The following is a 22,440-nucleotide window of genomic DNA, read 5'->3' on the forward strand; positions in this document are numbered from 1 at the left end:
CAGAAAAAAAAGCAAAACAATGTGTTGTGTGTTGAATTTTTATTGAAAAAAGAATGTAAATTTCTTAAATTAATCCATTTTAGCTTTAAAAGGTTAAAAATTAATTTACTAAAAAATTCTTTTAAATTCGTCATTATTTGTTTTTTATTCATTTTATTTATAATGTGTTTTTAAAATTTTCAATTATCGTGAAATTTCCACGGGTTCTGCTATTATTACTATCATGACTCCTGGGCAACATAATGTTAACAAGAGACAGAAAGTTCTTTCTCATGAGCAATGCTGCATTCAAACATGCCTGTCCTACAGAGACTGTTTGCACTTTTAGATTACTATATACCACTTACCAAATATAATACTATATTCTTAATTTTATTATTTCCATTTAGATTGCTATTGAAACCACTCAAATTAAATTAAGAATTCCTCCAGAGCATTACTAAAAGCACCTTTTTTTTTTTTTCAAGTTTCTTATCCCCCCCCCTTTCCTATAGTCTGAAGAGAAGCTTAAAAACCTTTAGTAAAAAAACTGCCAAGTAACTTGTGGAACAAATACATTGAAATTTCATTGTTTTTGTTCCAAATTATGGCTAAAAAACTCAACCCTACTTCTAGTGGGGCAGATTGCTGAAACAATCTTTCATTTGGTGATGCAAGCACCAAAATTGAAATTTGTCAGATTTGCTTCTGCAGCCATCTTGAAAACTGGCAACCATCTTGAATTTTCTGCTGGCTAACGTTTTTTTCTTAAAATGTATGTTTTGAACGTTATTTGTGCCAGTTTTGGCGGTGAAAGATTCTTATGGAATATTGAGATAACCTGCCCCACTATTCTCTCAACAAAATTTGATTCGTAGCCCCATTCAGAGTGCACTTAGAGACTTGGGAACACTTTGTCTTCCCTGGTTAATTTTACATAAGAATACACTTTTTGATTTTATGTACATTTTTTTTTTAACTTTTCTATAGGATATGCACAAATACACACAGATATTGAGTTTAAAATGCTAGAGTCGTTCCAAAAGTAATGCCACCTATTTTTTCCGCCCAAATGGATCAGAGGGAATTGCAAATTGCATTGTTATGATGACTGAACTTGGGAATTCATGACCTGAAAGTTACATCTCTCTGTTGCAGATATTGATTATGTGAGACTCTAAGAAAGAAATGCATTATTAGATTCCTTTAAGCAAAAAAAATTATATCGGCACCTGTTAAACATTTACAAAGCTGATGCAGTTGATGTCAGCACAGTTTGGAGATGGGTTCGTTGATTTTAGAGTGGCGAATATTTCTGTTTAGAGCACAATTGAACCATGATACTTGACTTCTGCATTTGAAGATTTTATTCAACCTATTATATAAAAATAGTTTGATAAAATTAACAGTAAATTCTCTACAGTGCAATGTAGACGACAATGTATTGTGGACTAAGTCTCTGTGGGGAAGCATGTGAAGTTTCCTTCTGGTAGACTGCGGTGGATCCCTAACTAGAGAAGCAATCGATCGATTTGATTAAAAAATGGGCGTTTTCACCGATTTCGACGACCATAAAAGTATGAAAGGGTGGAACATTTGTTGATCCTAATTCAATCCTGGACAACGTTGGGTTTCCCTGCTAGTTAGTAATGACTAAAAATGGGTTAGAATACACAAATTGAAAGGAAAAACTTATTTTATTTAGAAAGGGAAATATTGACTCTATAAGTAAAACACTGAATACATGTTGTATATTTTAGAAATCAAAAATAACTGTACATTCAAGATAAAATTTACACATTATGATAAAGAGCAAAGCAGTTCACACAAAGATCTACATTGCATTTTTTGCCAATAAGTTAGTGACTTACTATTGCAAAACTCATACAAGTTAATATATCATCGAACAAATAGAATTTTAGCAAATTTCTCAAGAATTTTAGGAGTTCGAACAATTTTCAGAGAAAAGGTGATGAATATAGATGAATTTTTATCCTTTCTTCAGAGTAATTATGTAGTAATATATTATAGATTTTAAAAAGAAATTATTTGGTGTCCTATAAATTATATGACAGTGGGGCTTAATGAGTGTTAATGAATAAAACATTCTTAAAATTATTCAATGAAACTTTGCTAACTTCAATTTTATAACTTTGAAATAATGAAAATATTCAGCTACTTACATTTGTTTGTCCAGCGACCAATTGATAGACATTATGTAAAACTTTCATGTCATGCAAACAATTAAAACTTTTTTGTTTATTATTTTTAGACTGACCTGAATAATACGGACTACACACTGGAAGCCGGTGCTAAGCGAAATTTTGAAGCTGCAAAATTAGCTGAAGAGATGGAAGAAAGATCTCGCAAAGAAAAGGAAGAAGAAGAATTGAATAATCCAATGAAGGTAGGTTTTCATCTTATTGTCATTAAAAAATGTTAACTATTCTGTACTTTCATCTAACAATTTTTGTGGTTGACGTGTAGCAGCAACAATTACAGATGACTGTAGAGGCCAGAAAGGAGTTATCTCCCTTTCGCTCAGACTTTGCATAAGTCGAGTTATCCCCCTTATAAAAGGACAGCCGAATCGCCATTATGTGTTTACACTCGTTCGCGGCGACACGCTGTCGGATTGGAAAACCAGCTTGCTTAACGCAAACCTTACATGGCGCTACGAACATATTGTCACTTTAAAACGTGAAATACTTATATCGCGGCATTGAACTGAAGATATCGTTACACTATGGAACAAGAAAACGTTTTCTTATTACGTCAACTAGTCGAGTTACAAAAAGAAAACATCGAATTATGGAAGGACATCTTATACGGACGAGCGAACACGCCGCTAACAAAAAGAATGCAGCGACCTTCTATAGGTCTGGACTCAACAGAGAGCGAATGGGCACTCTTTTTAGACACCTGGTCACAGTACAAGGAGATGTGCAGACTCGAAAATCCAGCTGCAATTCGGAACGAACTGCGAGAAGCATGCACACCGGAAACGAACAGGTTACTGTTTGAGCTCGTTGGACCAGAACGACTCAACAATGCGGCAGAGGAATACCTGCTTCATCAAATACGACTGGTGGCCGTTCGAGGCTTACACAAGGAAGTCCACCGACAAACGTTTCACTCCATGAAGCAAAATGAGGGTGAGTCAGTAGCGGTGTCAGAAATTTCGTGAAAATAGCGAATAATTCCACCCCATCTTTCTAAGCTTATAACTCCTCGAAAAATGCAATTCAAGCCCTAATTTTTTTTTTCAATTAAAGGAGCAAGGACCAAGATTTCATTAAAAAAAAAAAAAAAAAAAAAAAACGTGTTTTTTTTTTTAAAAAGGTTTTAAACTTCGGACTTTACAGGTAAAATTCTATAAGAACACTATGTTTTTTTTTGTTTTAAATTTGAATATATTATGTATTGACCTTTTCTCTTCAATTTGTGAGTAAATAATTATGTACTCATCGGGTTCTAAATTAATTATTATTAGACATTTACAAAATGGGAGGCGTGAATTATTCGACCCCCTGTCTTTCCAAGCTTATAACTCCTCGAAAAATGTAATTCAAGCCCTAATGTTTTTTTTCAATTAAAGGAGCAAGGACCAAGGTTCCATTAAAAAAAAAGAAAAAACAAATAACGTGGTTTAAAAAAAAAGGTTTTAAACTTCAAACTTTACAGGTAAAATTCTAAAAGAACACTATGTTTTTTTTTTTTTTAAAATTTGAATATATTATGTATTGACCTTTTCTCTTCAATTTGTGAGTAAATAATTATGTACTCATCGGGTTACTAAATTAAGTATTTACTTTTTAATAGACACTTAAAAATTGGGATGGGGGGGTTCGTGAATTTAAAAAAAAAAAACGTTTGTCTAAAATATTATATTCGATTTATTGGAAAGAACATAAAATTTCATATTGACCCTGAAAATATCGTAAAAATAGAATCAATAGAAAAATTTTGATAGATTTTTAAAAATTGAAAAATATTGAGTTTAAAAATTGAAAAATATTGAGTTCGGAAAATTCATTACTGTTTTAAAAAAAAAAAAAAAATATTTCTATTACTTTTAAAACAACTGTAATAGTTTATTTTGGAAGTATAATCCATAAAGAAAATAAATAACCCACTTTTAACAGAGAAATTCCGAGATTTTTATATTGTATTCGCAGTTTCGTGTTAGGGGTGTCAAAAATTCCTACAAAAATTCTGATACCGCTAGTGAGTCAGTGACCCATTTTTTATCGAGGTTACGTGGCCAGGCGAAATTTTGTGAATTTCGTATTCAGTGTCCGAACAAACCCACTTGCCGGCAGCAGGTTAATTACTCAGACGATATGGTTGCCGGGCAAATGATGGCAGGGTTAAGAAATATCGAACACCAGAGAAGGGTACTGGCAGAGGCAGCTACACTTCCTACCTTGGATCTAAAGTTTTCACGGTTGGTTTGCCTGGAGGCAACAGACGAAGCAACTCCACACTTTTCCGATACCACACAACCTCTCACGATGTCTGGGGTACAAAGGTCGAATCCAGTACAACAAATGCATGAGACAAAGGCCCTGTCGACCCCATGGGACACCAAACCTTGCAACGGTTGCGGAAAACATCACACCGAGGTGGATCGATGAACCGGAAAGATTGCCCAGCAGTGGGACTCAAGTGCCACTTTTGTGGAATAGTAGGGCACATTAAAAAGGTGTGCCGGAAAATTAATAGATCCAAAACGGAGGCTATAAAAAGCGGGGAGTCGTTCATGTTTTGCACCACGGATAAAGCCCCTACTCACAGACACAATGAGAGACAACCGGCAAACATTCCTCACCTTGAGTGGAATGGGAAACAGTTCTAGGTGGGCGCCCCAGAACCGCCCCCCTCAGTTACAGCAGAGGTAACTGTAATGAACAAGTGCCATGCGACCTTTGGAAGGGTGCCAAAGAAGCCGATGAAAGTGAGCACCCACGCCATCCAAGCCTTCACGGACACAGGAGCCCAAACTTGCTCTGTTGGCCCCGAGATTCAAGGACTCCTTGGGTACCCAAATGGGTACTTGGTTCCAACTACCCATCGGATAAGGGGTATAACAAATAGCCAGTTACACATCAAGGGGGTCCTGTTCTTACATATTAAGGTGGGATCAAGAGAAACACGACAGGCAGTGTATGTGTCTGACAACACATCCGAGCTCTACTTATCACAAACGGCACTTAAGGAGCTGAAATTATTGCCATCCAATTTTCCTACATCATTATCGCAAAGCAGCTCAGCGGAAACAGAAGAGACGGCCCCTTGCGGGTGCCCGCGCAGAGCACCGGCTCCGAAGAAACCAGCAGCAATCCCATTGAAGCCAACCGACATTAACAGAGAAAAATTGGAGCAATGGCTAAAGGAACATTTCAAGGCCAGCGCATTCAATACCTGTCCACACCAACCACTCCAAGTAATGAAGGGTAAACCCTTAGAAATAAAATTCCTCCCAGATGCAACACCGACGGCAATCCACACACCAATACCTGTTCCCCATCATTGGAAGGAAAAGGTGAAACAAGATATAGACTGTGACGTGGCACTGGGGATAATCGAACCTGTACCGGTAGGCACACCAACTACTTGGTTCTTGAGAATGGTGGTCACACCAAAAAAGGATGGGTCCCCAAGGCGGACGGTGGACTTACAAAAGTTGAACGAGGCGACCATGAGGGAGACGCACCACACTTCGTCCCCATTCAATCAGGTCTCGGTAATACCTGCACATACCAGGAAGACTGTACTCGATGCGTGGAACGGTTACCACAGTTTACCGTTGTCTCCAGCTGCACGAAACGCCACCACGTTCATCACTGAATGGGGTCGATACAGGTACTGTCGAGCCCCTCAAGGATTCCATGGATCAGGAGATGGCTACACCCGTCGATTTGATGATATCACCATGGACATGGCTCGAAAAACTCGGTGTATAGATGACAGTCTCCTGTGGGACAACTCAATGGAATCCTCATTCTGGCACACAATTGAATATATAAACCACTGCGCCGATAGAGGGATTGTGTTTAACCCAGACAAGTTTCACTTTACTGACATGGAAGTGGAGTTCGCAGGGTTTCAAGTAACAGCGAACGGGGTCAAACCCACAAGAAGAATGACTGAAGCCATCTTGAGCTTCCCCACCCCGACAAATATTACTGGGGTTAGGTCCTGGTTCGGACTCGTAAACCAAGTCTCCTATGCATTCTCACAAGCGGAAGTTTTGGCCCCATTCTGAGAGTTGCTGAAAACAAAGGACAGGAAATTTTATTGGAATGAGACATTGGAACAGATATTCCAAGAATCGAAAAAAATAATAGTGAAAAGGATTGAAAAAGGCATCCAAACGTTTGAAATGAACAGAGCAACAGGACTCGCGACAGACTACAGCAAAACAGGGATATCGTATTTTCTGTTTCAAAAGCACTGTAGATGTGAGGGGGAATTAAACATGAGTTGTGGGGATGGCCATTGGAAACTCATCCTGGCGGGATCCCGTTTTACCAACGACGCGCAATCACGATATGCACCAGTGGAAGGTGAAGCCTTGGCTCTGATCTATGGGTTGGAATCATGCCGCATGTTCATACTCGGATGCCCAGACTTGGTGATTACAGTGGATCACTTACCGCTCGTAAAGATATTTTCAGACCGAGCCCTGGAGAATATAAAAAACCCACGCCTGTTAAACTTCAAGGAAAAGTCACTCATGTATAAATTCAAGATAAAACATCGACCGGGGAAACTCAACTTGGCCCCTGACTGTGCATCTCGGTACCCAGCGGGCACCCCACCAAGAGACCAGGACCAATCCATTGACACTGCAGTCAAAGCTGCCCTAACATCGATGTACGAGAATGATACTACGTTAAGAGCCATCACATGGGGAAGGATTGTGGCTGCGGCAGCCACAGACGAAGAATGCAGGACTTTGAAAGAACTGATTCAAAATGGCTTCCCCCAGTCACGTAACAATATCCCAACCGTAGTTCGAGTCTTCTGGCCTATGCGTGAGGAGTTATATTGCCTGGAAGGAGTGATCATCAAGGGGAACAAAATCCTAATATCTCGACAACTCCGCGCAGAGGTATTGGAATCTCTTCATTCCGCTCATCAGGGTGTGAACGGAATGCTGGTGAATGCGAGACAACGACTATTCTGGCCAGGGTTGGATGCTAACATCAGGCAAACAAGAGCCCAGTGCCGCACGTGCAATGAAATCGCACCATCTCAGCCCAGGGAACCCTTGATGTCCCCAGCAGACCCGGAATTTCCATTCCAACAAGTGGTGGTTGACTTCGTCCAGATGCAGGGTAGACACTTTATAGTATACGCAGACAGGTATATGGGATGGGTTGAAGTGGCCCTAATGACGTCAGGAAGAGCCAAGACGGTGTGCGATACCTTGAGGACTTGGTTCTGTACCTATGGCGTACCGGAAGAGATTTCATCGGATGGTGGACCACCATTTGAATCCCAGGAATACGACTCCTTTTTGAGGAATTGGGGCATACGAAAACGTACCTCATCAGCGCATTATGTCCAAGGCAACGGCCGCGCAGAGTTAGCCGTCAAAACCACGAGACGTATACTGGCGGACAATACGGACAGTTATGGACGCCTGTGCCATGATCGGGCAGCCCGAGCACTACTGACCCATAGGAACACGTCTGTCCAAGATCTGGACATGTCCCCGGCCATGATGCTGTATGGTCGGGTCATTAAAGACCACCTTTCTGTCCTGCGGGACAAATACCAAGTTCGAAAACAGTGGACAGAAATAGGCAAACTAAGGGAAGTGGCAATGGCCAAAAGACACATGAGGAACGAGCAGTATTACAACCAACATTGTCGCCCACTCCAGGAACTCCAGGTAGGAGATTACGTCCAGATCCAGAACCAGGACGGGAACCACCCACGTCGATGGACAAAGACGGGGAGAATCGTGGAGACCCAGGGGTACCGAGTCCGGGTCGATGGAAGCAATCGAGTGACATTGCGCAACCGTCGGTTTCTCCGCAGAATACACCCGGTAGTGGATGGCCCTCATAACATCAGACAAGAAATCCCGAACCCACCTATAAATGTGGAGACCCCACAGGCACAACCTCCGGAGGAGGCAATGGAGGTGGAACAACATGCCGACACGGAATCCCCAAGCGAGCATGAGGAAGAAATGTAAGTGGAAGATACCACGGGAGGAGATACCCAAAAATACAGTCCTCCTCCGTTAAGGGAACCGTCAAGTCGGAGGACGAGAGCCCCAAGGGGTTTGTCGCCGCAAATGCGGGGGAAATCGCACGAGTATTTCTCCACATAAAAGATGACCACAACAACTTGCTTTTGTGGTCACGAGGGGGAGGGGCACGTAGAGGCCAGAAAGGAGTTATCTCCCTTTTGCTCAGACTTTACATAGGTGGAGTTATCCCTCTTATAAAAGGACAGGCGAATCGCCATTATTTGTTTACACTCGTTCACGGCGACACGCTGTCGGATTGGAAAACCAGCTTGCTTAACGCAAACCTTACAATGACCACAACAACATCAGCAACACCTTGTACAATTTGGAATCTATTTGGTTTATGAACTCAATGTTGATTGGTGCAAACATACAACTTCCCTTCTGGTTTGTCCACTCAGAGGCTAACTTCAGGTGACAGAGTTGATAAAAGTTCCTCTTTTCTTAGTCAAGACATTGTACTGACAACAACTCTATATCACTCAGACCAACTCTCAAACTTTTCTCTTGGGGTGCTACAGCCCCCCCCCCCCTATACTCTCCTTGTGCCTTTGACCTTGTGTTCAACTTCTTACAAAGGGATATATAGTCCATCATCACGACTGCCAGACCCTGACTTCAACACTTGTATGCGGTACACATACAAAAACCTGCCAGCATATAATTAAACACAGCAGCTATTGCTTGCATTCCTATACATTAAAAAACAAAAACAAAGAAAAACATCTATATGCTGTACATACCTGTGACAAAATAAAAATATCATATTCCAAAAATTATGTAAATTGATTAATGATTTTTTTTATATAAAAAAATTGTTTTTAAGTGATTAATCGGAATTTGTAAGCATTACAACATAAATCTTGCCAGTTTGCATTATTGTTGAGTTATCTCCCTCTGTTTTTATTTAGATTGTTTTCAAAATGGTGGACAAGACAACTGCTCTTCATTTACTAATAAAATTTGATTTTCTCATTTAAAAATACTATTTAATCAATTTATATGATTTTTGGAATATGATTTTTGTTTCACCATGGATATGTACATTATACAGATTTTTTATATTTGTTTTTTAATATAACAGAATTATGGAAAATTACTTAATATTCCATTTACTCTGGGCTCATCAAAATGAAACTAAGACATTTTGAAAAATTGTTTTTGTAACAACAAAATTGAAATAACTTGTTTTAATAATTTGTTCGCGTTGAAATTATTTTTGGTTATCTTTTGATTGTTTAACATGTCACACAATAAATCTCGGGGGCTGACATGTAAATGGCTTTACTAAGATCCATATGACTTTTATAAAGAAGTTGATGGCTTGTCTGGCATTGGCCACCCATGCAAGATCTGGGCTGCATCTATGAAGGAGGATATGAAAGAGTGAGAACTTCAGGAGAGGGATACTATGGCAAACAGACATCTGAGTAGCTGCCAAAAGACAAACCCATGCAAGTCATATCTACAACTGGTCAATCAGTTAAACTAACCTTCAAATGGCATATGTCAAAATTTGATCCATAGTTTATAAATTACTTTATTAATAAATTTAATGAAAATATTCAAAACGATGTAAAATTCTTAATGTTGTGTACTGATGAAAAAAAAAATTGCTCATACCAAGCAATGGTTTGATAAGTATTAGTTGGATTCTGTTGAAAATAATCATTATTTTTAATAGTATGCTGATTTGAAACGTGATGACATTCTATGCTGATTTTAAACACGGTTGTACAGATGTTATATATTATGTACATGTCTAAACTTGTGTATCGTCTAGTGATATTAAAACATTTTAACATAGATAATTTTATCTGTAGATAATTATTTCGCTATGATAACATTTTTTTTTTTTTTTTACAATAAAAAAAAAAAAATGATCACAATAATCGTTGACTAGCACACCTGCCAATATTTAACACAGAGACAAATGATACTGAATGCTCAGGTTGCTAAAATTTGGCAGTTACATTTCAGAAAAAAACTGAATAGCTAAACCAGCTCTGCAAATAACTTCTGAAATACAAATTCCTATTACATTATGACATACCATCAAATTATGTGTTCTGGCTTTTCAGGGTAATAGTCAACCAACATCTTCCCTAATTTTCTACGGAGCGCTACCAGGACCGGTGACAAGGCAAATCAGTTCCTTCATTTTTTTCTCTCATGCCTATATCTTTCCCGGGCATGTATTCTTTTTGTATTACATTTTAATGAAAACAGCTTTTTTTCACGCTTCTTTTAATTAACCCTTTATGACCTGAATCATGATGTAGATGATTAAAAAATATTTGTTAATTTTAGTTAGTTTAACAAGTAATGATACTATGGCTGTCTTCAAACTGGAAAAATTATGAAGTTCAGTAGTTGAACTACCACTGAGAATTTTTGTATTTTATAAACTTAGTTTGATTATTATCCGTAGAGCTTGAAAAAAATGTTTGTGATAACAAACGAAATCCTTGACTCTCTGAGACAGATTGCAGCATACTGTATGTAAGCAATGGACAGTTACAATCTGGAGGTATTTGGCATCTACCAAGGTACTGGACTAATATGTACAAAGCGTGTTTGAATCAATTCCCACTTTATTTATGCCGTTATATTCATTTATTTATGACTGAACAAATTAGTTCAATCAAGTCATAAAGGTTTAAGAATTATTGAAAACACTTTTCCAATCTTTTTTTTTTTTTTTTACGAATTATTGAAAACACTTTTTGCAATTTTTTAAAGTTTATAAAGTAATGCCTGCCAGAGAACTGTGCATCAACAAAACAATAATGAAAGACTTATTTAACGAAACATCAAACATATTTAAATACAATGCGATTGATAGTAACATGTGGCTTAATCACCAACAAACAAATCTACTAAAAGTGTCTTGATCAAAGCAAAATGAACATTCAATGCAGAATTTAAAAAAAACTTTTTTTTAGAATTTCATAAACATATTTCTTATAAAATTTAAAATAAATAAAAACTTATTTTTTTTATTTTATTAAAAGTGCCACTAAAGACAAATTGTGTTATTTTTATCTATATAATTTTGTTAATTTTTATTAAATTCGATAATTTTATTAAATTCAATAATGCCCTTTTTTTATATTATATTTCAATAAATCACTTCAAAATACAAATATTGAATAACAAAAAAAGAAACAAAGGAACTGATTTGCCTTGTCACCGCTTCCAGTAGTGCTTTGCAGAAAATTAAGGAAGGCGTTAGCTGATTATTTTAACCATTTTCTGGGATTTTTTATTTTATCATATAGAGATATAATGAAGGGCTTCAAATTGGAAAGAGAAAAGAAGCCGAAGAAAAAACTTGGAAATCAAAAACCTCCACCAAGTCAACAAAAATAACAATTTACAAACGATGAAAAAGAAAATGGAGCAACCAAAATGAAAATTATCGCTTAAGAAGTTTTAAAAAGTAAAATGTGCATTGTGAGAACGAAAGTTGCATCTTTTCCAAAAATGAACTTCAATAAACAATATTTTTTTCACCATTTTGAATCTTTTTGAAATTAACGTCTCGTTACAATATAGATTACAATAAGTCCATAATTCATCTGTAAAACTCAAATTTCTGTTAAATTCTTTGTATTTATTATCTGTGACGAACTTTTCAACTTCAATCCATTTTATATTTTTTAAAATTCTTTTAAGTACTTTCTTGACATTTAATAAAAAAGAAAAAGAACAAAAACAAAAAGACTATTCATGCAAAGTTTGGTGGTGTTCTCTTCTCTGGTTCTTATTTCTAATCTGATTTTCTGTAGGTCTTGGAAAACCGCACAAAAGCTAGCCGTCAGGAAATGGAGCAAATTGATGCGTTAGAAGAATTAAAGGATTTGAATATGCGACACGCCACTGTAGATCACGAGACGATGCTTAAACGACATCGAGCGACGGAAGAAATTCTGAAGAAACTGCAAGAGGAAGAAGATGAAAAGTTTATACAGTAAGTAATTTGTTTTATAAAGCTTATCAACACGTGTATTCTTTTTGCAGACTATTATCCTCAGCTTCATAGTTGTTTCGCCACTCTTTAATTGAAAGCCATATTTAATTTTACAAGTAACTAATCTGTACAAGTCTTGGGGATGAAGAATTTTCAGTAGGTAGCTGTTCTGTACAGGTCATGAACTTTATAATTTTGCAGGCAAAGAGCAAAAGATCTTTCTCATGTTGATACACAAAGATTATGTGCTGGAATTCTAAAAGATTCAATATTTTTATGGAGCAATTCTGGTTTCTGATTGGTTGCTACCAGAACATGGCTCCATTTGATTGGTCAGTTCCTATCACCTTCCAATTTTCAGTGATCATATCTTTCCTCTTATATCAAAAATATTGCAACAACTACTTTTTGACCAACTCATCCTCTGGCATTCTTTATATCAAAGAATTCCAAAAATAAAAAACAAAAAAGAATAATGCTCATCAACTCTGTTATCTTCATTGTAACAAGTAACAACTCAACTCTTTCTCTGGAGATAAAGACGCAGGATTCCCAACTTAAATGCACCAAACATTGATGCTCTTTTTTTCCTTTCCCTTTACAAAACTCAAAAGACAAAATCAACCATTTTTCTCTACAACCAAAGTAAAATAAACAACTTGAAACAAAAAATCTTTTTTCTAAAGTTATCAGATTCTGCATTAAATACCTCAAAAAGGGTTGATATGCCATAAAACAAAGCAACTGAAATAACCATAGCCTTCTGCCTGCGCAACCACAGGAGAATCAAATCTCAAATAAGAGCAATGTTGATCAGTGGGACTTCCCAAACAGGTTCACTCTGTTTACCCAACAACAAAAACTCCGGTGACCAGGTGAATGGATTATCGGAGGATCTCAAAGTGAGACATCGGGACAGGTGGCACCGATCTAACAGGCGAGGTGTCCGTAGTTGAAGAGTGTTTTGTAAAGGCATGCTCTAAGTGAAACAGGGAGAGACCAATAGTGGAGAGAAAGGAGTGATGATAGAGGGTTACAATAGAGCCCTTACAACCAAGGACCATCTATATCTGTGGCATTTGTAGCAGAGCCTGTCAATCCAGGATAGGCTTGCACAATCATGGCAGACACTGCAATTCGCCAACAGACTAATCTGAGGCATAGAATTTCATTGTTTGTATTAAATATGATTTGACAGCAGAAATGATTGTGAATTTTGTTAACAATTTCATGGCCAGCATTTTTGAGAGGGTCATCTTGTATATTTTTAAGATGAATTTCAGCTTCCCAGACTGTCTAACAAGTTCCACCCACTGTCACCTCTCTGAAGTGTTGCATCCTTGTGCTTGTTTTAGAAGTACTTTAAAAGAATGTGCTTCAATGAACTTGTTGCACTTGTGCCACCTCAACATATCCCTCAAAATACCCCTGACCAACTCAACTAGCAGCAAAATGACACCTCTTCACTGCAGAAGTCCCAGACGCCGGAAGGCTTTCTACTCTAATAGCTTTTTTCCTTGACCTTTTTTCATTTTGAAATTCTCTCTTTACTTCCTGTTTTTCTGATCCTAGCTACATGTAGAAATTTAAATGTAATGTGAACAAGCAACTCCCCACCTAGAATGCCCCTATAAATCTAACCTCTAATTCACAGTAGTTCCTTATGATTCAATGACAGTGTACCTTTTTTGAGGTGAATTGAAGTAAATTTAAAAAAAAACAAAAAAACTTATAAGTCTGAGCTCCAATCTATGGTCCCCCCGCGCTAAACTTTCATGAGAAACACTCGTCTAGCTGAAAACACTATCAATAATTTCCCCCACTCTTTATCCTTGCCTAAACTTAAATATAGATTCCATGAACAAAGCTCCTTTCTTAGAACTGCACACCTGTGGAATTCTCTTCCATTTGTCTGCTTTCCGGCTGACTATAATATGGTCATTTTCAAGTTCAATGTAAACAAGTTTTTGATGAGCCGTTCCCCTCACGTAATCCAATTTACCAAATTTCCACTACTGACAATTACTATGTCATTGTCCCAATGATCACTGTACGCTTATTAACCCTTATCCTTGAGTGGCCTTTGGGCCTTGATAAGTGATGACTCCTTTGTAGAAAAAACAAAACAAAAGTCATACTCTAATATACACACACTGCCCCTAATCATCATGAAATCTGTTATGAATTGATAAATGGTTTGGAGGAAAAATACAAATGTGGAATTAATGTAACGTAATCCTATACTTTACTTTAGTAATTCCTAAAAATAAAACTAGAAATGATAAAATAAAAAATTTGGTCATCAATTTTTCTTTTTTTATTAAAAAAGAAAAATTGATGACCAAATTTTTATTAAGCATTTATTACCGTTACTTTCGGCACCACTTAAAAAAAGTCTCTGCACGCGTTTTTCTTTCTTCCGACCACATGTTTGGCACAGCCGGCCCATTCTCGTCATTGTCTTTACACGTCCATTTTCTTTGACGTCCACTTTTCTTCTGTCCTGAGTGCGTGGTGTATTTTTCAGTCCTTTTCTTCTTCTCGCACACACTTCCTAATTTGCAGAAGCCTTTTTTTTTTTTTTTGGCTACCGCTGCTAACCTCTTCCCAAGCCAGCCATCCTTCACTGCTGCTGATATTTTCCCACATACTCATGTGTACAATGTTACATTAAGTGAAACAAAATACAGGGTGTCCAAAAAGTCACTGAAAGGTTTTGAACTTTAATAGATTCTTTATTTTTGATGAAATCTTTGTGCAATTTTAACACCATCTGACTAAGACATTTGGGAAATTTAAAATAAAAATAAAAAATGCAAAATTCAAACAATCTTTATTTATGAAAAATAATATCTTTTAAATGTTGCCTATTTTCAGCTTAGCATATTTGCGCCCTTCCCAAAACATTATTCATGATAGATTGCAGAATCTCTGTATTGCGATTTAATGCCCGTATTTCGTTTCTGATGTTTTCCTTCAATTCTTGCTGAGTTGGACTATCTCTTACATGAAAATGCCGTCGATAAGCTCTTTGAATCAAAACAATTGACTCCTGATTTTGGTAAAACAATTTCACAACTTGCGTACATTGTTCAATGCTATACTTAATCATAATTAATTTCCAAAATATTATCTGTAAAATATCTGAAATAGAGAAAAAACATAATCATTAATTGTAAAATGACAAAGATTTTCAACCCTTCAGTGACTTTTTGGACACACTGTATATTAAGAGAATGGTTGAACATCTCTTTGAGTGCCAAGTATTAGACTAGGATTGTCCTAACACCTGAAACGCATGAACTTCCGGTATTTATAGTGAAGAAGAAGAGTTCATGTAATCCGTAAGAACATCATCCCCCTCTTCAGTATTATCTTTAATTTAATAATTGTCTGAATATCGTTTCCTTTTAAGATTAATAACAATAAGATCTGGAGACTTCCATTTCCTTTTAAATTGTTGCTGTTCTGTGGTTGCTTGGGTAATTTTGATGTTCATTTCTCCACTTTTGGCTTTTTTAAGGTTCTCAAATAAAAGTTCCTCGTCACCAGTATTGTGAACCGATAAGGGACCTGGAAGAAAGAATTTGGAATTAATTAAATTATGTTTAAGAAAATATAAATGCAGAAGATTAAAATAAGTAGTTGACCAGCAGACTATCAAGTATTAGACTGGGGTTGTCGTAACACCAAGAAGCATATGCTCCTGGTATTTGTAGTGAAGAGGAAGTCCACAGGCAACTCTAGGATAAGTGTTAAGTTGTAGAAACTTGTATTTTTATTATTTGGGAGGTAACTATTTATCAAGGCCTGGTAGCCACTCTAGGATAAGGGTTAAGTGTTGATTAGATGGCGAGGCAACATGATCAGTTACGGTGAAACTTGGGTAGGGCTAGATTATTTAAGAGGACGGCTAAACAACAACTTAGTTACATTAGATTTGAAAATGATCATGCTATAGTCAGCCGGGAAGCAGACCTAAAGTATTGTGTTCCACAGATGAACAGTCTAAGAAAGAAACTCTGCTCATAATTGAAACAAAGTATATTAAAGAAAATATAAATACAACATATAAAAAAAGAACAGTTGCCCCAACACCAATAGGTATGTCTTTTGGTAGTTATAGTGACAAGATGTTGGTTTACATTACATTTAAACTTCTGCATATCAGTACAGTCAGAGAAACGGGTAGCAGGAAAGGAATTTCAAAGTCTAGCTGTTCGAGAGGAGAAACTTCTGGTAGTTATAGTGAACAAGAAGAGTTCATGTAGTCTGCAAAGGGTACCAAAAAAAACAATGTTTAAATCTTGCCATAGTTTGATAACAATTGTTTTTATATCTCTTTTACTTAATATTATGGCTGTCACCATGTTGCCTACAGTTAAAACATACTTATATGCAACATCTAATTGTAGAAGTTAAGCAACATTGAGCGCATCCAGTTTTTACATGAGTGACTATTTATAAATACCAGTTGCTGTATATAAAACCCTCCACCCAAGTATGAAAACTGGGTACCAACATTGCTGGAAATGTGTAAGTGACAAAAGACTATTGTCCTGTCACAGAGATGGTTCTGGTAATGAATTTAGTTTAATCTTGTAAGACTAGACAGGCTGAAAAGAGTCGGGTGTTTCAAATGCTTCTTCTTCTGAGAAGAATAGAATTCTTCATTGGTTGTATCCACTTGCTTTCACGTCCATATCGAAATTCCTTGGTTTCTTACGCAAGTTGATCTTTTGTATAAAGCTCACAAAGATTGTGTCTCAAGATCAAGGATCATCAACTTATTTGCCCCTGCAGGTTGGATCATGTTATAAAATGTTTAAAATTAAAGTAAACATTGACTATTTAGAAAAACAAAATGGAATCTTAAAAAAAAAACGCCTAAAAAAATAAGTTTTTTTTCTCAAAAAAAACGTCAAAATATTTCAAAGTGAAAAAAAAAAATCATAGTGAAATGGATGAAATTATTATATTATTAAAATTTTCGTATCTGTTTGTCCAAGCTGGTAATGGGGTATCCTACCGGATGTGAGATATTCACCGGCTATGTACGGCCATGATCAAATGAAAAATCGAAATTGTGATTCAAACTTATATATTTCAAGGTTAAGAATAGTCGGGTAAAAATTAAATCTATTTTAACAACAATCAATATTTGGTATATCCTCCTTTTGCCTTCATTATTTTTGAATATTATTGGCTAAATTGTTGCAAGTGGTAGGATTTATTTTCTACCTTCATGAAGTTTGGCCTCTAATTCTTTTTGCGATGAACATTTGTACATTCTCACTCTTTTCCCTGGTTTCAATGGGATTTACGTCTGGAGATTGAGGGGGCCACTTTATTACTGTAATCCCTTTTTTTCTTAAACCAACCATTATTATTATGTTTAAGTGATTTGTCCATGCCCTTAGACTCTACCCCAACCACTAACCAAAGTTACACGACACAAGAAACTTCCACAAACATGAAAAATATAGTCATACAGACTTTCTAAAAAATGGGACAATAATTTATCGGATGTGTCTGAAAATCTTTCCATCTTGTTGCCCACTTACTACACATTTATTACTCTTAGACATGAGACTAATCAGATCTTAAAAATGTCTTCCTACAGCCAATCTGAAGCACAGAAAATATGCACGTCTGCAATATTAAAAAAAAGACCTGTTTCAATATTTTGCACCTAATTCTTGCTAATTGATTTAAGATTTTTTTTTACTCTCTTATTTTCACTACAAATAAGCCCTATTTGATATAAACGGTTACTATTTAGGATCGTGTCTTACAGGGGATTGTGGGGAGTTGAGTAGGGAAATGTCTGTTCACATTACATGTAAACTTCTGCATGTTAGTGCAGCCAGGACAGCAGGAAACAAGAAGGGAATTCCAAAATCTAGCAGTCCAAGGAAAGAAACTATTCCAGTATCTAGAGAGATCAACAGTGAAGGAGTGGGATCTTGCTGCTTATCCGATGAGTTGGGTGTATTTACATTGAGGGGACACAAGTGCTGCGAGTTCATCAGTGCACATTCCATTAAAGTAAAAGTAAATCAAATGCATCAGCTTCCAGCCTCGGTCTCTTTTAGACCTACTGCAAGGGAACATGCAACCAAATTCATGCTTACCGTCTGGAGGGACACGACATACTACAAAGTTTGTTTACGAAATCAGACAGTGACAACGAATAAACATGTCCGCAGAAATTGTCTTACACTGAACGTTGCACAGAATTTACTGAACTTACAATTATTAAATTAACCTCAATACACAAGACATTCAAAGAGAAAGCACGTCATACTAAATTCTTTATTTTACAGGCTGTCTAAAGATATCGGCTTCCTGACTTAAATGCTTTAAACGTTGATGTTATTGTTTGGTTCCTACAAAACTCGATCACATTCTGCAAAGCCAAAAAACAAAAATTGCTCTACAAAACAACCAAACCAAAACGCCCAAAAGTATCCTGTACCTCTATAAGGCCACCATTCGCTCATGTATGGAGTATTGTTGTCATATTTGGGCTGGTGCATCTGCTACTAGTCTCTCACTCCTAGACAAGGTTCAGTAGAGTCGCCAACCTAATAGGTTCTGAACTGTCATCTAAGCTCTGTCCCATCGACGAAACGTTGCATCCCTCTGCTTGTTCTACAAGTACTTTAACAGTGAATGCTCCGACGAACTGCAAGCACTTGTACCCCCTCGACGTACATACCTCCGACAAACCCGACAAGCAGCATTGTCTCCTAAGAAGTGTGGGACTGAAGGAGTAAATTAAAGATTTCTCTTACAATGTGTTTTTATTATTTGTATTGAACTATTTAGCACAATATTACTTCTGAGTATTAATTTATCTCATTTGGGTCAGTTCTATATTTAAAATACAATGTACACTTTTTTATGGAAATGTTAAACTCATATTTGCTGTGTTTTATTGCCTTTTCTGTCCCAAAAACTAATTCGTTGCGCTATCCAGAAAAATATCAGCTTTATTAAAACATTTTTATTGATTAAATATATTTCTTATTCCGTGGAATTTCCACAGGTCCTGCGAGTAAAATATATTTGTATTAGTGATGGGACGATTCCTGATTCCATATTAAATTTCCGATTCTGATTCTTTAGAAATCGTTAAATATTTAACTATAAAGTTGTAATTTTTTCACAATCACCATAAAAACACATTAAAATGTGCATAAAAAATATTTTGTGTGGGGGTGGTATCTTTAAATTTTGGTTTTACTGGTCGTTTAAAATTAATAAATATTTTATTATTACGAGTAGCAATGGAAGATTTTTTTTTAAAAACGAAATCAAATAAAAAATATAATTAACGGAATCGTTTTTTTGCATTGGAAAATACGCACAATTTTTTTCTGATTCTGATACCACAAAAAGTTATGATTTTTCAGATTCTCGATCCTGATTCCGATTAATTGTTGCAACACTAATTTGTCTGAATTGTTGCCGTAATGTGTACAGAAATGTTAAAGTTGAAACATTCTTATCCATGCCTTCATTGTTGGACGTGTGTTTCTACAGGATCCTTCGAAACTAAGGGCATACCATCCTATAATTAAAACTTCTTAGTTATAATTTTGCAAAAGGACAAACTCTACTCAAAACAGAAGATGGTGGTCATTTATTCCATGTAATCTTTGTTCCAAATTGCTGACCAGTGGGGGAGGAGGAGGAGACAGAGATTGAAATCACTAATCAATTATTTTTGTCAACCCATGTGATTTTCATGGCTGAATTCCTTGCATGCTTCCCATTACCCTATCCCTTTGAGCCATGTGATGTCATACCCATTTCTAGTACATTCTCTCTACCTAAGTGATTTTTTGACTTTGGATCAACAAGTTGATTTCGGCTAAACTTTTAGTGGTCTTCAATTCTTCTTATTGTCAACTAAATTATATACCAGACTGAACACACTCTCAATGCCTTGAGTCAGATTTTGTAGAAAGGCAGCACTGAAACTCGAAGGTCCCCAGGCGTTTGTTTTTTATAAATGTGAGAAATTAATAATTTCATGGACATTAGTTGGATGCAAATGGTGGAATTACACAACAAATTAATAAATTTGTAGCATTTTTTTTCTGGTGTCGTTATGAAAACAGAAATTCTGAAATTTGAAACATTTTCTTTTTAAAAACTGAATATACTCTTTATACGTCATTAAATAAACATTTTTTTTTTTTTTTTCAAATCTTTTTTGTTTAGTTCTGTGTTTGGCAAACAAAAGGATCATGTGAAGAGACTTGATGATTCTGATGAAGAACTTGAACCTCCGACCACAAAACGTTTTAAGACCAATAAAGCCACAGACATCTTAACTGTAAGTCGTCCTGCAATTCCATGAAACAATTTTCCATTTTTACTTGTCATCATCATTGTATTCAGTTTACCAAAGTACATTGAAGGGACACAAGGCGGGCATATATTAAGTTGATGTTTTCTTTTCAGAACATGGAGTACAAGATGGTAAAAAAAGCAAATTTGCACAATTTTCTTATTTCAGTTCAAGCTAGGCTGAAAAGTTGCTGAAGCAGCTTACAATATCAATGAAATATTTGGCCCAGGAACTACTACTGAACACATACAGCACAATTGTGGTTTAAGAAATTTTGTGGCGGGGATGAGTCTTGAAGATGATGATGAGGGTAGTGGTCGGCCATTGGATGTTGACAACGGTCAGTTAAGAGCCTTAGTTAAAGCCAATCCACACACAACTGTTCGAGAACTTGCTTCTGAATGAGACGTAACGTATACAACGATTTCCAACCACTTGATAGAGATTGGAAAGACAAAAAAAAGCTTCATAAATGGGTGCCTCATGAATTGAATAACAACCAAAAGAAATGTTGTTATAAAGTGTCATCTTCCCTTCTTTTACGCAACAAGAACAACCCGTTTCTTGATCAGGTTGTTACTTCAGATAAAAAGTGGATTCTTTACGACAACCAGCGACACTCAGCTCAGTGGTTAGATGCCTACAAAGCTCCATGAAGCCAGAGTTACACCAAAAGAAGTGCTGAGCGTTTGGTGATCATCCATTACAGTTTTTTGAATGCAGGTGAAACCATTAAACCATTACGGTGGAGAAGTAGTCAACAGATGGATGCATCAGAAACTTTGACAATACTCAGCATTAGTTAATAGAAAAGGCTCAATGCTCCTTCATGACAATGGCATACTGCACGTTGCTAAACCGACACTGCAGAAGTTGAACGAATTGGACTACGAAACTCTGCCTCATCTGTCATACTCTCCAGACCTCTCAGCTATCGACTACCAATTTTTCAAGCGTCACTTTTTTTTTTTTTTTTTTTACATGGAGATCACCACTTATCAAGACCAGGAAGCCACTCAGGGATAAGGGTTATTGCGTGTACAGTAATCAATGGGATAGTATTGTAGTAATCGTTTGTATTGGAGATTTGATAAAGTATCTTAAGGGGCGATTCATCAGGAATTTGTTTATGTTGGACTTGAAGACATTCAAGTTGTAGTCAGGTGGTAAACAGGCAAACGGAAGACAGTTCCACAGGCGTGCAGTTCTAAGAAAGAAGCTTTGTTCATGGAATCTACATTTTGATTTAGGCACAGATAAAGAATGGGGAAAATTATTGACAGTGGTTTCAGCTAGACGGGTGTTTTTCATGAAAGATTGGCGACGGGGAGGGGCAGAGATTGGAGCTCGAACGAGCACTTGCCATGAAAATAACGGTAAAACAAAAACAGGCTTGCTACGTCTCTTCTGTGGGAGAGAGGTTGCGGGGAAGAGAAAAGGGCATCCCCCATTAAGCCACAAAGTCTATTTGTCAAGGCAGGATAGGCTGTTTTTAGCAGCTCCTACCCAGATGTGGCAGCAGTACTTCATCCTGGCTTCTGTACAGATAGGGAATTGCATCAGTAGTGAGATATCTTCTGGAGCAGTAGAAGAATCCCACCATTTTCCCAGTGACCTTGGCAACAGACTTGATGTACATGTTCCATTTCAGATCAGGAGTAAAGGTCAAACCCAGAAGCTTGTCAAAACATAGAGCCTCCCCAAGACGAGAGCCATCCATTTCAATTGATGCCAGATGGGGATCGAAGTGTTGATGATGTAAAGATAGGAGCTTGGTTTTAGATGCATTAAAAGTAACCAGCCACCTCTCCCCCCATTGTACCACGTGCTCAAGATCTGAGGAGAGAGAATCAGAGA

General features: G+C 36.8%; 1 protein-coding gene across 1 annotated transcript in view; it reads left to right on the plus strand.

Moving 5' to 3' along the window:
- Positions 1–22,440, plus strand: part of LOC145248324 (splicing factor YJU2-like) — a 53,589-nt gene that overhangs the window by 21,210 nt on the left and 9,939 nt on the right. The window contains exons 4-6 of the mRNA XM_080110233.1: positions 2,252–2,386; positions 12,040–12,221; positions 20,454–20,568. Coding sequence (XP_079966359.1) covers positions 2,252–2,386; positions 12,040–12,221; positions 20,454–20,568 — 432 coding nt within the window. The remainder of the gene's footprint in view (positions 1–2,251; positions 2,387–12,039; positions 12,222–20,453; positions 20,569–22,440) is intronic.

Source organism: Euprymna scolopes, chromosome 26 (genome assembly GCF_053919585.1).
Source record: "Euprymna scolopes isolate OS-2025 chromosome 26, ASM5391958v1, whole genome shotgun sequence".
Classification (NCBI taxonomy): domain Eukaryota; kingdom Metazoa; phylum Mollusca; class Cephalopoda; order Sepiida; family Sepiolidae; genus Euprymna; species Euprymna scolopes.